Raw genomic sequence first — 18,311 nt, 5'->3', positions numbered from 1 at the left:
TATTTAAATAAATATTATCGATGATGTTTGTATCTTCATCATCTTCAGCTTCAGAGGATTCTATTTCATCTTGGGCTTGGCAATAAAAATCATACGCCTTTTTTAAATGCAAAATACGATCTTTAGTGGAGTGAATAGTGAGATTAGCCAAATTTATATCGAGATAATTATTTAATTTTGTCAATTTAGTTTTTGCCAAGCGCCTATTTTTAAAACTTTGTGTTAACTCCATCTTTGACATGTAATGCCAATTTATATATACAAAATAATACCTAAACTATAAAATGATTTTAAAGAGACTAAACAAATGAATATACTAAAGGTAGAGAAAAATATAAGATATTTTGGTGGGGGTTTGAACCAAAGTGCTAAGAAAGAGATTACAGGTAGAGAAGAGCCTCAAAATCCGGCTTGAAGGACCACTTTATGTAGATAAAATTAGTATTTAGACAATAAACAGTAAACAATAAACAGGACAAACATGAAGAATGTCCTTAAAATGAGAGAGAGTGTATAGCATAAATTGCTGGATACAAAATATGAGAGCTCTTACCTGTAATATAAGAATGTCTTTAGGTCTTCTTCAGGAGTAAATCTCTGATGAGGTTTTTTTTTAGGGCTTCTTCAGGAGTAAATCCTTGATGACGTTTTTTAGGGCTTCTTTAGGAGTAAATCCTTGATGAGGTTTTTTAGGCCTTTTTCAGGAGTAAATCCTTGATGGTTTTTTTTAGGGCTTCTTCAGGAGTAAATCCTTGATGAGGTGTTTTAGGGCGTCTTCAGGAGTAAATCCTTGATGAGTTTTTTTAGGGCTTCTTCAGGAGTAAATCCTTGATGAGGTTTTTTAGGGCTTCTTAAATTCACTCTGAGGGTAGGCGGGGTGCCTCATTTTTCGGGGAGTCTTCTTTTTAAAACGCACAAAAAAAACTATCTACTAAAAACTATTGACAAATATTTTGACAGACGTTTAACAATCGTTTTACCAAAATTTTTATCATTTTTTTAGAGTGAGTGCATCTTTGTCAAAAGTGAAGTTAAATACTAAATTAAAAATATTAATAAATAGTTTTATTTATGTTCGAATGGATTTATTCGAACAGTTTGTTATTCGCTGTTGCCTGTAGCACTTTTGGTACCCAAACAATAACTCCGTAAGTTATCATTGGCCTAATGACAGCAGTGTAGACCCAGGCGATCACCCTGAGCGAAAGGGCCCAGGTGCGTCCGACCGTTCGTCGACACTACTGAATTGTTCTTTTAGCTTTACCATCTAGATGTGAGTTCCATGTTAACTTCCTGTCAAGGGTAATACCAAGGTATTTCACCTCGTCAGTTTAGTCAGTCCAATACCAAGGTATTTCACCTCGTCAGTTTAGTCAAGTTTAGAATCCTTGGGGGTATTAAGCCCGTGATTCTTCTTTTTCCGGTAAAGAGGACCACCTCTATCTTCTTAGGTTTTATAGATAGTGAGTGTTCTTAGCACCATGTTTCTATTATCGGAGAGCAACTTGTAATCTCTCACATAGTGTGTTCTTAAACTTACCGCTTTGCAGGACAGCAATATCGTCTAAATAGGCTATTGTGTAGAACCCTTTGCTGCTGAGTTGGTCAACCAGAGTATCTAGATCTATATTCCAGAGGAGTGGTGATAGCACCCCTCCTGTGGACACTCCCTCGTAACCATGCCTCTAACAGAAACGACTTCTACATTTATGCTTATTGCTCTATTAGAGAGCATACTGAATATCCATTCCCTTACGGCCAAGGGAACATTCCTGACATTAAGCTATTGAGTGACAATTGGAAATCTGGTCATATCAAACGCTCCCTCAATGTCTATAAATTTTACCTAGGTTGGATTCTTTATCTTTCAATTTATTCCACTACTTGATGCAGTGCAGAATCGGTAGATCTTCCCGAAGTATATGTAGGCTAATTTGGGTGACGTGAGTTATGAACCAGAACTTCATCCTTTATGTACCTGTCGTATAGCATTTCCACCGTTTTTAAGAGAAACGATGTTAGGCTAATTGGTCGGAAAGTTTTTGGTAGGGTGTAGTCCATCCTACCTGGTTTTGATATGACACATCTACCTATCTCCACTTCCTAGGAATATATTTCAAAATCGAAGAGGCTCTGAATATTCCCACAAGGTGAGGCAGAAGGATAACTAGTCCCCACTGTAGTAAAGCTGGATATATGCCTGGTGACTTGAAAGGGTGAAGCACAATATGGCCCATCTTACCTTTTCCTCATTATTCATTGTTCTGGCGAGATGCCAGTCGTTCATTGAGGGTATGATTGTTTCTACCGTCTAGTTTGGTGCTGTTTAGGTACTAAAACTGGGCAAGTGTGTTTTTATCAGGATCTCAGCACTTTCGCAAAGGTTGGAAGTATTGCTTCCATCTTCCTTTGTGAATATGCCGATGTGTATCCTTTGAGAGCGCTTTTTGTAGCCTGGAAGCCTGCGGAAAATCTTTGATTTCCTTACAAAAGGTTCTTCAAGCAGCTCTTTGTCTTCGTCTGCAGACTTTCTTAAACTCTCTGAGGATTGATTGACAAAAATCCTCTTTGAGTTTGGTGCGTTTTGCTCTATTAAAAGCTGTTCTTCTGTCTCTCTAAGGTGTTCTAGTTCAGTGCACCACCAAGGGTTGGTTTGCCGACTTTCCTGAACCATCCTTATTGGACAGGATTTTTTATAAGCATATCTTATTTTGTTTTGGATATCTTTCCAATTCTGTATTAGTTCCTGGAATTGAATCCTTTTCATTCCGCAGAGCATCATCTAAGAGTCGGTTGTAGAGTTTTCCCGAGATTTGATATAGCTTTTTTCCAGACTAATATTATAAGTTAGCTAGCAGTGGTCAGGCATAGATATCCTGCGATACCTGCCAGTTCTGAATTTTATTCGATATTTTAGCTGTTGCTAGCGTGCTATCTATGACTGTTTGGCTACAAACATTAATAAAGGTAGGTTCGGTGTCTCTGTTTAAGATATACAAATCTTTTCTAATAATATACTCATAAAGAGACCTACCTTGAGCGTTGTTATTAGTTAGTAATTATATTTGCCTATTTTGGATTTTTTCTCGATTCCTTTTACTACAATTCAGTATGGCCCTACAGCACTATTTTTATGTCTGTTGCCGCTTTGATAAAATTTATTTTTTTCTCATTATTCATCAGACCGATATCATCAGACTTATCATTTATTATCGCATTTTGATTATTAAAAATATCCATATTATCGTTTTCATTAGTATTGTTGATCGATTTGAGATCAGGTGGTTTTTTCTTGCCGCCATGCTGTGACATACCAGAAGTCGATCAAAATTTTAGTAACATACAAAAATATGTAACGAAGAGAATGTATATGAAGAGTTATATATAAAATTAGATTAGTTATCTCTACCTCTCAAGACTCTTATCGGAAAGGTCGTTTACTCAGCCAGTAAAATTCGTAGTATAACATTACGTTATAAATCAGAACAGTTGTTTCTATGCCGTTATTGTGAATTATCTTAAATTTATTTTTAGTTTATTCTCGTAAGTGTGAACACAAAGAAATTTTAAATTTTGCTGCTAGTCAAACCAGAACTGAAAAAGTACACAATTTCATAAGTTTTCTTGAAAATTATTGAGGTAGTAGCTATTATCTGAAGCACAACAGTTTACATATAAAAAATTTATTTAAAAATCCTTTATAAAAGGTATATTATAATTAAAACATCTTATCGAGCTACATCACAGAACATTTTCGGAATTAATATTCCATTATCAGTGTTATCTAGATGTACATGTTTTGAGCCACTAAATACTTTGAACACATCTAAAAGTTAATCCTTGATACTACTGCCGACATAGTATGTTTACAAGAAACGCATTACAAATCTCACCACAAAAGAAAGGATTTTGTAGAATAGCACTTCTTACTGACTATTTTAAAGCTAGCGCTCGATCATCCATATTCGTATCCAATGATCTTTACTTCATACATCTTCCTATTTGCACAAATCTAGAAGCTATCGCCCGTGAACATTTGGTGTCCAAATAAAATTTCAGTTTGTAGTATCTATATACCTTCAAATTATAGTTTATCCGAAGCTTCCTTCTTGTTAGAGATTTCAGTGCCCAGATTACATTGTGGGGTTTTGAAAAATCCTTCGGCCTAGGAAAGACTGTCGAAACTGTACTTATTGAATATTACCGATACTTATATGAGAAATAATTATTCCAAAACTCATTTTAATATTGCTACCGGTACACTTTCATTAATAAATTTAAGTTTGTGCCATCCAAGAATATATCTTAACCTCACAGGGTAAGCTTAACTATCTTTATGACAGTAATCATATCCTACTTTCAATATTTGAAAAATCAGAAAAACATTTCGCCATCTTTAAAAAATAAAACATTTCTAATGCCAGCTGGAATGACTTTTGATTATATATTGAAAGAAAACTAAATCAGTTTCAGTTATCAGAAGATACAGATGAAAATATTGCTGCTTTGGATAACTGTATAATATCCGCTTTTGAAGCAAATATTGGACAAATACCAATTTATTCGACACATAAAGCAACACCTTGATGAAATAAAAGGTGCTCTCTGGAAAAAACACGTCTCATCCATAAATATTGACACTCCTTCTAGTCAAATTTAGAAAAAAATTACATAATGAGAGGAAAGAAAACTTATTCAAGGATTTCTGTCATTCATACTCACTCAAAACAGCACAGTCACTTGTAGTTAACAAATTGTTAACATCTTGGGTGAAAATTTTTATAAGAAAACAACAAATAGACATACTTCAAATTGGCATCTTCCCATGTCTACTAATCTACACCCCAGTTTATCTGATAGCAAAAAATCTGATCAAATTTCTCTAAATATGCCTAAATATTACAAGAATTATAAGACACATTGTACTGTTGCAAAAATTCAGCTGCAGATACAGAAAACAGTTATCTTTATTAAAAATCTTTCTAGATCTAGTCTAGCTAAACTGGTTGAAATTTACAATTTAATATGGATCAAAAATCATTTCCAAATTTGTGGCAAAATTCATAATTATTCCTGTTAAAAAACAAGGTAAACCATCGACTGATCCAAATTCCTACAGACCCAATTTCTCTCGAATGTACAATGTGTATACTTATGGAAAAAATAATCAATAAAAGACTCCTGTAGTAAATAAATTTAGCACAATCAGGTTTTAAGTCGCATCGAAGTACATCCGACAATCTTTTTCTTTTTTTTTTTTTTTTGGAGGTGGAATCTTCTAAAAGACCGTCTGGGATCGGGTGTCAGCCCTTTACTCACGTGTGTCGGATTCAATCTCTTACGCTTCACCGCGTGACGAGACCGCCTACCGACTAAACCACCCCCTCTTTCTCCGACCGACGGGCCCGGAACCGCTCTTAGCGAGCATATCTGGCCCGTCAGCCTTACTCTTAACTTCCCTCTGGCACTTTTCGCGTGCATTACATGGATTTGACGGCCTCCCGGCCTCCCTCACCAGCACAAGGCTCGGGCGAGACTGGTCGGTGAGGCTACCGTCCTGCTCAATCCTCATTCTGGCGAGACAGCCTGGTTGCCACCCCTTCCACATTGAAACTAACGAGTAGAACCAGTTGGCAATTAACAGTAACACCATTCATTCGTACTTTCATCAATTTAGTTCCGCATTCATACCCTCATTCACTAATTTTCGGGTTATCGGGACATCCGACGGGATTGGATGTAAAAAGTCTTTTCCCGTCCCATGTCCCGCGGCCCCGACAATCAAATAAAATAAATAAATTAATAAATAAAAATAGATAAAAAAATAAGTTAAAAGTAATGTAGATAAAATAAAAATAAAAACAAGAGCTAAAATTGATATAGATAAGATATAGTAAAAACGAAAGTAACTTGAATAAATAAAATGCAATAAAATAAGTAAATAAATAACACACATTTTTAAAACAGTAAATAAATATAGCGGTCAATCCACCTCTTTCTCTTTCTTGTGCTTTATGGTTTTTGTAACAAAGGCAATGATCAGTTCGAAATCGTGCTTGCTGTCGATGGCTTTATCGATCAGCTCGTGAGGCTCGCCTAGTGGAGATCCCAGGCTCAGCTGCAGTTCGTTTTGCCCCGTGTGGTATGCAGGGCAGTCGAAAACAACATGCTGCGCATCGTCCACCACTCTACACTCAGGACATAGATCGTCTCCGGACCTACCGATTCTGTGGGTGTATTTCCGAAACGATCCGTGCCCCGTCAGAAACTGCGTGAAGAAGTAGTTGACGCGCCGATGCCGACACCCGTACCACCTCACTACATCCGGGACCAGGGATCTCGTCCAGGCCGCCTTTTCGACTTCGGCTGCCCATTCCCGCTGCCACATCTCCAAGCTTCTGGCTCTTTCTTGTGGCCCTGAACCAACCGCCCCGTTGCCCCTTTGATACATTCGAGCTCTTTCCCTGGCCAGGATGTGCACGGGTACAGAACCAGCCACTACCTGTAAGGAAATGGTAGATACAGTTCTGTACGCGCTGCACATCCTGATCAGAGGTTTCCTTTGAGCCCTAGAGAGCATGTCCTTATATTTCTTCATCTGGAGGACCTCGTGCCACACGGGGGCCCCGTATAAGATGATCAATATTATTGATTGTAACATAACTGATCTCTTCTGAGATCCGGGCCCCCCTATGTTTGGCAATAATTTGTTCAATGCTGAGGTCCTCCCTTCCGCCTTTCGACATGCTTCTTGTATGTGCTGCCCAAAGGTAAGTCGGTCGTCGAAAGTAATACCGAGATACTTGGCTGTCCTTTGGGGTCTTATTTCGGAGCCTTGATATTTGAAAACCAAGTCATCCCTTTTCCTTGGTCCTCTCAGAGTTATTATCTCTGTTTTGTCTACTGCTAATTTTAAGTCGTTCTTCTCGATCCACGCCGCGGTCGTGTTTATTGCTTTATTTACCTTTTCTGTTATGCCCCAATTCTTATCATCCTCAACCAATAGGGCTAGATCGTCTGCGTATGCTATCGCTTTGACTCCTTGTCTCTGCTTGTGAATTTCTAGTACCCCATTGTATAACATGTTCCAGAGTAAGGGTCCCAGGACTGACCCCTTGGGTATTCCCGCGGTCATTTGTTTCTTTTTCTTCTTGGATATGCATACGGATCGTTCCAAAAGGTAGTCCTTTATTATATTGGACATATATTCCGGAGCCCCGCTTTCGACTACTCGGTCTACTATGAGGCCCCAGTTTGCTGAATTAAAAGCATTTTTTATGTCCAACAGAACAAGAACCACCCATCTTTTCTTGCTTGATTTGGCCGCGTTCCTTATCCAGGTCGCGGCGTCGATTGTCGATCTGCCTTTCCTAAATCCGTACTGTTGGTTGGATAAGACTCTCTCATCTTCCAACATGCCTTCCAGCCTCTTCTTGATAAGTCTTTCGTAGAACTTACCAAGGCAGTCCAGAAGGCATATTGGCCGATAAGAGGTCGGTGAATTAGGGAGTTTCCCGGGCGTTAGGAGTAGAACCAAGTTCGCCTCCTTCAAGTCCTTGGGAAACTCTTGTTTCTGCAGTAGATCATTAAATATTCTTCTGATCAAACCTGGTTTCTCAGTTGCTATTATCTTTATTGCCTCTAGTGGCAGCCCATCAGGGCCGGGAGCTTTCCCTGTCTTCGTATCCTGACCAGCGGTTTTCACCTCTTCTTCTGTGAACTCTTCTATCATGGTTGGGAGAACCTTGGTGAAATCTGGCATGTCCTTGGTGGGAAAGAGGAGTTCAGCTGATCTCACCCGCTGGTCTTCGTCGAGTCTATATGGGGCCATTATCTTTAAGGTCTTCATTGTGATTTTGTATGCATCACCCCATATATCCTCGTCGAGTGCTTTTATCAGGGTCTGCCACTTTTCTTTTTTCTCTTTTTTTATTGTATTATTTAATCTTTTCTTCAAATCCTTGTATGTATCTTTAAGCTCGAGGTTGCCCTGGCTTCTCGTATAATTCCTTCGAGCTCTGAGGCATCTCTCCCGTAGATCTTCTATCTCATCTGTCCACCAATAGGGGGATTTTTTTCCATGTTTCTTCTTCTCGGTAGCCAATTTTGCCGCATTTTTTAGAGCTGTTCGAAGTTGGCCGAGGTCAGAAATCTCATCTTCATTTATTTTTCTGACCTCCGATACGTACTTGTTTTTGTTGAAATATGATTTTGCTGTACCTATCGACCGCTTTATCCCCCCTTTAACCTTTACCTCAAATTGTATATATCGGTGGTAGGTGAAGAGCTGATCGTCGAGTACATCCCACCCGTACACCTTGCTGGATAGCCCTTTGCTCGCGAATGTGGTGTCAATGTGTGATTGGCTGGCCCCCCGTACGAAGGTTGGCTTATTGTTGTTCAGCACTTGGAGGCCAGCCTGGGCTATCCATTGATTCCAGAGTTCCCCCTTTTTGTCGTTTATGGGGGAACCCCATTGTCTGGACTTCGCATTTATGTCCCCGGCGATCAGTATTTTTTTTTTTTTTTCGTTTATAGCGGCACCCATTATTTCATTAACGATTGTTTCGTATCTCATCATAGGGGTGTTTGGAGATACATAGCATGCCAGGAGGCTGAAATCCCTCAACCTAATGAGTAAATGATTTCCTCCTCTGACAATGCTCTGCACTCCGACATCCCTATTTTTAATGAGCACCGCTACATTTTTCCCCTCGTCTTGTATCCACCCACCGCCTGTCGTTATCTTTTTGTTAGGTTCGGGTACGATGAGCAGATATATATTTAGCTTGCAGGCTTTTGCGTAGATGAGGTCGTGCGCTCGGCGCACCCTGCCTACGTTCACCTGCAAAATCCTTATACCAGGTTGATCTAGCAGTCCGACATCCGACAATCTAGCAGTCTTACAAACATGAAATATTAAAGCCTTCCAGTGAAAGCAAGACGTAATAGCTGTTTCGTTTGATATCGAAAAAGCTTTTGATACCCTGTATAGGCCTCTTATTATATCTAAACTCGAGGAGTACAGTATACTTGGAAATATATCTTCATTTATTATTCAATTTTTAACAAATAGAACCTTTAACCGTAAAAGAAAATGGCAAAATCTCTAGGACTTTTCAAACAAACTAATGGCGTTCCCAAGGGTCGGTATTGAGTCCTTTCTTTATACTTGCTTTAAACGATAGTCCTAAAAAAAATTGAGCTTCCAGTCAAGTTTGTACTCGACACAGATGATTTAATAATTTTCTACCGAGGCAAAAACACTATTGTCACTTGCAAACTTCTTCAGAATGCTACTGACGAATTGCTTGAATGGACTTCAGTAAGTGGATTTAACGTATCTGTTGAAAAGACAAAATTTATTCGCAGGAAGTTTTCGCAGGAAAGCCAGTACTATAAATCCCAAAATTACCATAAATGGTACTTGTCTACCTGTAGTAAAGAGCATACAGATTTTCAGACTCACATTCCACAGTAAAATTACTTGGAAATACCATTTAAAAGATCTCAAACTATGTGTATGAGAAACCTTAACATTATTAAAAACTCTGTCTAATCATCATTGGGATGCAGACGAAGACTTACTGCTTTAAATTTAAAGATGTTTTATTAGGTCTAAAATCTTCTTAATTATGTATACAACACTGCACTTCGAATTTGCCTTGGAGCCTTCAGGTCGAGTCCCGCAGAGAGTTTATATAGGAGCTAATGAACTATCCCTCTGTCTGCGTCGCAGGCAACTTTTTTTGAAATATTTGTCTCAAATCTCAGCTAATACCGAAAATCCAGTCTTGAAATTACTAAGTAACGACCTTTTAAACTCTGCTTTCTCTCTGTATCTCTCACACATCTGAATAATATCGATCTTCCAGACACAACTTCAATATTCTGTAATATCAACTAAACCTCCTAGAATAAATTAATAGCAGATTTTAATATCTCATTAATTAAATATGATAAGCATTAGATAAATCCACAAGTCTTAACATATACCTTTAAAGCATTAATTGCTAATAACGGATTTGATCAAATTGTATACACAGAAGCTTCTAAGTGCCGTATATCTGTTGGATGTGCTGTAACTTCAAATACAGATGTAATCATATCTTGCAATCTCCCGCTCTTCTGCTACATACATACTGCTGAATTATTCTCTATTTTCCAAGCTACAAAGTCAATATCACCAGGATATAAAAAAGAAGCACTGTGTACCGAATCTACAGTCCAATTCGAGACCTGGCCTCCCTCATCAAACCTCTCCATCCGTTACGGTCCACAATCGACTGCCAAGGAGATTTATGGCATCCTCATCCACATTATCCTCCCATCGCTTTCTCGATCTTCCAATAGGTCTCTTCTCCTGAATTTTTTTGGAAGCCTGTTCTCTTCCATCTTATATATTTCATAATTGTATCTAATTTGCCACTTGTTGTTCTCATTTATAAGGAGTAGTATTCGTCTCAGTACCTCCTTTACTGGAGATCGAAAATCAGGGTCTACCAAACAATTATCAGACCACTAGTATGTTATGGATACGAGACATAGGTGATGACAGAAGACACAAAACGAAAGCTGGAAGTCTTTGAAATAAAAGTCTCAAGAAAGATATTTGGGCCTATTAACAAAAACGGAGTATGGAAATTCAGGTACAACCACGAACTTTACCAACTGTTCAAAGAGGCACCGATCTCAAAATTCATTAAACTTCAGAGATTTCAATGGGCTGGTCATGTAGTGAGAATGGGGACTGAAAGATTGCCAAAAAGAGCCCTAGATAGTAAAATACAGGGCGCAAGACCAAAAGGAAGGCGGCGAAAAAGGTGGGAGGATGAAGTGGCAGCGGACGCGCAAAATTTGCTAGACTTGAGAACCCGAAGAAGATCGACGCAGAACCGGCAAGGTTGGAGGTATAGTTTGGAGGAGGCCAAGGCTCGATTTGGGTTGCAGCGCCATTGGAGAGAGAGTGTTGTTTCTACCTTCTGATGTTTTTCTTACTACGTCTTTCACTGCTAAATTAGACAATGTTGGTGCCAGCTCATCACCCTATTTTAATCCTTGTGTTATTTGATATGGGTCTGTCATCTCATGTTGTATCTGTACCTAAGCCACTGTGTTCGACATCATCATTCAGATGAGCCTATCTAATTTATAGGGTATGTTAAATTAAATTAACTTAATATTTTGTATAAGTGTGGCCTGTTTATTGAGTCATATGTCTGTTTAAGGTCGAAGAAAATATTATAGACATATATGTTATATTTCCAGGCTTTGCTTAAGATCTGTTTAACTGTAAATAATTATTTGATGGTTGATCTTTCCTGCCTGGTATTCTCCGATGATTTTATCGGACTGGTATTGTAGTCTATGGTCAAGTGTACTGGTGAATATTTTATATCAACAACACAGCAAGGAGATTCCCGTATAGTTTTGACAGAGGAGCTTATCACCCTTTTTATAGATTGGGTACATGATACTTTTATTCTACTCTTTTGGCATTTTCTCTTGTCTCCATAATTTGTGTACGTCCTCATATATCCTTTTCGTTATTTTCCTTTGCCTCTGCCTCTTTCTTTTATTTATAAAAGTTTCTTTAATTTCTTTAATGTTAATTTAGCGTCTATGTATTCTCTCAAAAGTATACAAACACGGTACATCCTTTGGTTCAATCTATTCACAAATCTTTCGATAGTTTAATCTCATTTGGAGTATCTATAACCATGATCTGGATTCCGTCTCATGTAGGAATCTTTGGTAACGAACTAGTCGACCTCTTTGTAAAACAAGCCGCGTCTTCTAATATTGAGACTAAAAACATACAACAACATACAGATTTACAGTCGTATTTTAAAAATGTGATCCAGATGTCTTGGCAAGATCACTGGAAGAAAATCCCTTTCAAGCTTCGTGATATCCATCCCACCATTAAAAAGCTTGAGTTTCCTTCCATGTTACGAAAAAACAAAGAAGAGGCCATACAAGACTAACTCATAAACATTTGATGACTCCCAAGATCCACGTACATAATACACTCTTTGGTAACATTCTATCTGTTAAACATATTCTCGTAGACTGTCCCTATTTCAACAACAACATACAAAATAATCTTTTAAGTCAAAACTCAACCAGATCAATTCTAAAACCCCATTAATTACCTCTATAAAACCAGGCTTTACCATGAAATTTAGGAGAAATGTAGTTTATAAATTGATAATTATTAATTGTACAAATATTTTTAATGTATTTCTTTGTCTATTGTAATGTTACTGTTTATTCTTATAATGTAATGTAATAAAATTGTACCTGTGTCAGTGAACTACGCTCTCGAGGCACGAAAAGCAAAAAAAAATATTATTGCTATGATTTAGTGTTAAAACATATAATATTACCAACATCAATTCGACCACATTAATCGCAATTTTCCTATATTTATTTTTTTACAGGATTAAAACGGAACTACTATGTCAAATGGGTAAAATAGAATCAAATTCCAATGTGTTCTTAATATCAGCTACCAATTGTCCTTGGGACATCGATCCTGCGTTTTTAAGAAGATTTCGAAAACGTATGTACATTCCCTTGCCAGATCATTTAGAAAGGCGAGATTTATTTAGAATGTTTACAAGTGATACTCCGCTTGAAAAGTCATTTAATATGTGGGCACATCTGATTCCCAAAACAGAAGGTTTCTCTGGATCTGATATATCAGATCTAGTACAGCAGGTTAGTGGAGATGTTTTAGATAAGAACTAGATATGTTTAGTTAGATTTAGATTTGCAAAACTATTTAAGACAAATGAAATTACGGGCCCTGTTGTAGGTTTTTAACAAAATATTTTAATAATAGTTTTTCACAACGGGAACAATTAACAAATTTAATCAAACTAACAATTAAAATTTAAGATTTATAAAAAATATAAGTTAATTAGTAAAACTAAAATTAAGTTAATTTAAAAGGTATTTAAAAAACATTGTAAAAATTAATACAAAACTAGTAAAACTCAGGAAATCATTTTAGATTTTCCAATCTGTGTCCAGAAATTTTCTTTATAAATGAAAATTACAAATTCTGAGTTTAATTTTAAGGTGATTTGATAGGTCTTATAAAAAGAAAATCTTAAAGAAAGAAAGAAAGAAAGAAATACAACCCTATATCTGGCGTCTTACTAATATTGGTTTATATCAAATAAAGTTTATATCTAAAAGTATCTACTTATATATTTATTGCAACGTAAATACGTTTTCCTTAATTTAGCTTAATTTCATAAGATGTTGGTCTAGTACGAGTATTGGCATTTTGATTTATAATATTTTGTTTTTGAAAATGTCAGATTAAAAAACCTAGATTAAAAAAGTTATCCTCAAACCTTAATTAAACACAGCTTTTTTTAAATATCAATTTGCACATTGCGTCTATCAATGCATACGCTTCGTTCGACTACTAAACAAATACATGTCTAATTGTGAAATATAAATAAAAATACAGAAACTAACAATTGCATACTACAGAAACTGTTGTGTAAAAACGTTATGCCCATTAATAACTAGTAGGTACAAATACTAAAATCGAGTAACAAAATAAACGTTATTCCACTAAATTTTAGAATGTCCAAACAATGAATACAACAAAATGTATGTTACATCAAGATGATAACAGAAGGTGGAAATGCCAAAACTAAATCGACATCCACCGACTTGGAAAACGCGTTTGACAGTATTGCTGTAATACCTAAATGTTGCCAAAACATAGACTTTATAGAATAAGTGTTAAAATGTCAAAATTTTTGTGTAATAACTGATACCAACAATAACTTTTTATTTCATTAAATTTTAGATCTCCAATACAACGAATATATTTTTTAAGAGAATGGAAATCTTCTAAAGACCATACCAGGTGAATCGTACCTGGCGTGACATGTAGCAGTTAGTTCCGTGATCCTACTGAGTGCGTCTATTGTAAATTTGGTTTTCCTAAACCCATACTGGAGTTCAAACAAGCCCACTTTATCTATGACTTATTTTTCTAGTCTCTTATTTATTAGTAATTCAAAGACCTTGCTGATTATATTTAATTTGCAGATCGATCTAAAAGCTCCCGGTTCTTTAAGTTCTTTCCCGAGTTTGGGAAAGAGGTTTTCCTCTTCCTTCTTCATTCTTTCTTTAAAGTTTTTAACCACTCTGTCTCTTTCTCCACCAGTTGGTTCTTTTCTTTGTCTCTAGTGACTTTTCTTCTCAGTTCAATGTATCCTCTTCTTATCCTCTCTATGTTGTCTGTCCACCAATATGGACGGTTGATTATTCTTGTACCTTGTGGCAAGCTCTTTGATTTTTTCGTATCCCTCTTTATACAATGAATATTACAATAAAATGTGTAGTATACATAGTAACTGTAACATAAATCTCACAGAAATATATTTTAAAGCATCATTAGTTCGTTTCCAAAGCTGATCTCATTCTTACATAGACTGTGAATGAACCATTTATTTTTAAAAATTCCTCACGGAAAAGAATTTTAAGGATTACGAAAATATTTAGATTTGTGATCTTGGCGGCAACGGGATCTCTTTTGATTCATGGTTCTAAATTAGCTAAAATTAGAATTATCCAAAAATTTTGAACAATTGTTCTACAGTAGAGTGGATAGCCATCACGTGCAAACTACAAATTTTAGCAAATATTTCAATTATTTTATTCATCATACAAATAAATATAGTAGCTTGTTTTATAAAAAGTTGAAATAATAATTATCTAATTTTATATTCTGAACTGATTTTTACAAAGAACATCTATACAGGGATTGATATCTGAACCATCCTGATGTTTAATTTCTTTTATAACATAAGAATTTTTAACAACATATGAATAATAATGTGCATTATTGGTATTAAAAATAATATATTTTATAAAATGAACTTTGCAGCAGAATAGAATTTGAGAAAGCATTAGTTTTTATATTTCTTTAATTTACAAACAATTAGACAAATGAAAAAGAGGAGTAAATCAGCGGTATCTACGATTTGAACTATCTATAATAAAAAGGATACAATCTTTCCTTGTGCAAAATGTTTCTCACACATTGGTAACATTGGTATGTATTTCAGCCAATATTTTAAGTGATTTTGGGATTTTCTTCTTTCCCTAAAATAGCGCTTCAATATTCTTTTGTTATATCAGTATGCCTACCAGTTTCATTATTTTTGAGGCCGTATTTACCGAATTTTTGGAATAACGAATTTTACGACTTGCAGATTTATGTTGTAAAGGGAGAGAAGGTTGCATAGTTTTTTTGTCGAAGATAATATAGATGTCTTTACTAATTCAGTATACAGGATGGGCAAATAAACATCAAAGCTTGAATTTCTGGTAGAGTAATCATGATTAGATCTTGCTGGAAAAGCATATAGGTGTTTACAAATTAAGCAAACAGTTTTGAAAATATGTAAAGAAGGAAGCGTGATTTTTGAAGTAGCTTCTGCAATTTGTTATTCTTCTAAGGCCAAACAGATACCGTATTGCTTTTTTTTGTAAATTAAAAAAAACATCAGATTGGGCAGCTGATGTTATTTCCAAAAAAGAGGACCATATCGAAGATGAGACTGTAACAAAGAAAAAGATGTTATTTTGGAAGATGCTAAATTGATTTTCTTCGAAACAGATCGTATTACATATAGCTCAGCAGGCTGAGGTTAGTTTTTTGGGGAGGGACCATTTAAGGTTGCTGTTGAAGAGCTCATTTATAGGACAATGCTACTTTATTATAAACGTTAAGGTAGAATAAATTAGAGTCGGACCAAGTTTATTGTAGTAGTAGTAGTAGTAAGTAGATTAGAACTTATACATAGTTGTATGAAGAGTATTAATATTAGAGTTTTTCCGGGTGATATTGGTAGAAAACAACAAAAAAACAGAAAGAAAAATTTTTCCATCGATTTTTAAATTATTGATGTCCCTGAAAAATTGAGGACCCAAGATTGACCCTTGTGGTACTCCACATACAATGCTTTTATGACCAGAGTCAGTACCTATCATTGGGTCTAACCAGTTTTTTCCTATTCCTCAAATAAGACTGGAACCAATTCAAAGAAATACCTCGATTTGCTTAGAAATTTAGTTTTTATGTCGTGATTTACACAATCAAAAGCTTTAGCATAGTAAAAAAACAAATTTATTTGTAAAAATTACTGTTTAGTACTTGGTAAACCTCATGTAGTACAGAAAACATTGCATTGCTGGTACATTTATTAGATAAAAAGCCTAACTGGTTTTGTGATAAAATGTTGTTTTCAACAGGAAAGGACATAAGTCGGACTGTTGGAGGCTCTTTTAGGCACTCTGGAAATATACATTTTTCAAAGGAATTATTAATTAGGAAAACCAGGGCTTCCAGCACATTTTTTGGGAAATTTGAGAAAATTTTGTGGATAGTCCATCACTAGTGGTACTACAGGAAGATTTTCTTTTGTTACTATAGATTGTATATAATGAACCCAGGAACAAAGTTTTAATTCAACAATGGATCAATTTTTTAGAAAATATACCAAAACCATTTATAATTGGAGGCGATTTTAACGCACACAATTTGGCATGGGGCTGCGAAGTTGATGATAGATTAGGTAAAGATCTTCTTGATGCTATAGAATACTGTAATTTAGAATATTTAAACGACGGATCCCCCACTCTTGCTGTTTCCAATAAACCTTCTGCTGTAGACTTAACCATTTGTTCCCGAGATATTGCCTCTCATTTTCGTTGGAATACTCTACAAGAACCTTATGGATCTAATCATGTGCCAATTATTTTTTCATCACAAAGTTTCTCCGCAGCAGAAGCCACATCCAGTAGAAAACATAGAATATGGAACCTTAGCAGAGCCAATTGGATAATCTATACCAGTACTTTGAAAACAATGAAAATACCATTATTCTACGAAGAATTGTTGACAAATATAAACCAAGCAGCCAATGTCGCTATCCCAAATCATTCTTCCATTAAAGAAAAAAACAAAGGTCATATTCCGAAACCATGGTGGAACAATCATTGTCAGTTAGCAGCTGAAAATAGAAAACATGCGTTTATAAATTATAAACAGAATCCAACGCTCCAAAACCTAATGGAGTATAAACGACTAGATGCTATTGCAAAGAAAATCTTCAAACAGAAGAAAAAGAAGAATTGGATTGATTTTTGCGAAAGCCTTAACTCAAGAACACCAATAAAAGATGTCTGGCAAAAAGTTAATTGTTTTAAAAACCGCAAACAAGCCAACAAAGTACCTATTTATGCCGAAGATACATGGTTGCAGGAATTCCATAGAAAAATTGCCCCGGCATGGGTTCCAAATGACAACACTGTACAAGAACATATCCAAACAGTACCCCGACAAAACCACAATTTTGACGAAAATTTTCATTTATGGGAATTGCATCGAGCCCTTGAACAAAGAAATAATACTTCTCCAGGTATTGACAATGTGTCATATTCGCTGTTATACAACTTACCTATAGAATATAAAATTTCACTAGTAAACATTTTCAACAATATTTGGAAAAATAAGACACCAGTACCAAATAGTTGGAAAGAGTAGCTGGTAATTCCGATTAAAAAACCTGGCAGACCAGAACGTGATCCAAGTTCTTACCGACCTATCTCCTTATCTTCATGTGTTTTAAAAACATTTGAAAGAATAATTAAAAATAAATTTGAACATTGGCTAGAACACAATGGTATACTTCCAAGTTCCCAATATGGTTTTCGCAAGACTAGGTCCACTCAAGACGCAACTACAACTCTAGTTACTTCAATTCTGTTTAATTTTACATCAAATAAGTCTACAGCAGCTGCGTTCCTTGACATTTTTGCTGCTTTTGATAATGTCAATTTAGACATTCTTTACCAAAAAATGTTGTATATTGGAATCCCTAGATCATTTGCTCTCTTTTTAAAATCTTTATATTCTAACAGACTAACTTTTTTAAAAATTAATAATGAGGAATTTTCATACCCCCGACTCACTAATATTGGATTGCCACAGGGAAGTATTTTAAGCCCGATTTTATACATCCTGTACAACATAGATCTTGAAGTTAGTATACCGAACCATACAAAAATTCTTCAATATTCTGATAATGTTGTTTTATACACAGCAGGAAAATTGTTAAGTACCTGTGAGGATAATTTGAAAGTCACATTAGAAATCGTAAATCAGTACTACGAAGAAATAGGTTTATCAATTTCTGACACAAAAATTGAGGTGTATTACTTTTCACAAAGACATAGAGTTCCACAAGGCAATCTTAATGTGGAAAAGTTTA

The 18,311-nt window shown here is 35.8% G+C and overlaps 1 protein-coding gene across 2 annotated transcripts in view; it reads left to right on the top strand.

The window, feature by feature from the left end:
- The window catches only part of LOC140445559 (uncharacterized), a 437,094-nt gene that overhangs the window by 268,572 nt on the left and 150,211 nt on the right, over positions 1–18,311 (top strand). For both annotated transcript variants that reach the window (XM_072537679.1, XM_072537680.1), the window contains exon 5: positions 12,444–12,723. In XM_072537679.1, coding sequence (XP_072393780.1) covers positions 12,444–12,723 — 280 coding nt within the window. The remainder of the gene's footprint in view (positions 1–12,443; positions 12,724–18,311) is intronic.

The sequence above is a fragment of the Diabrotica undecimpunctata genome, chromosome 7, assembly GCF_040954645.1.
Source record: "Diabrotica undecimpunctata isolate CICGRU chromosome 7, icDiaUnde3, whole genome shotgun sequence".
Taxonomy (NCBI): domain Eukaryota; kingdom Metazoa; phylum Arthropoda; class Insecta; order Coleoptera; family Chrysomelidae; genus Diabrotica; species Diabrotica undecimpunctata.
This window is presented reverse-complemented; position numbering and strand designations above follow the sequence as displayed.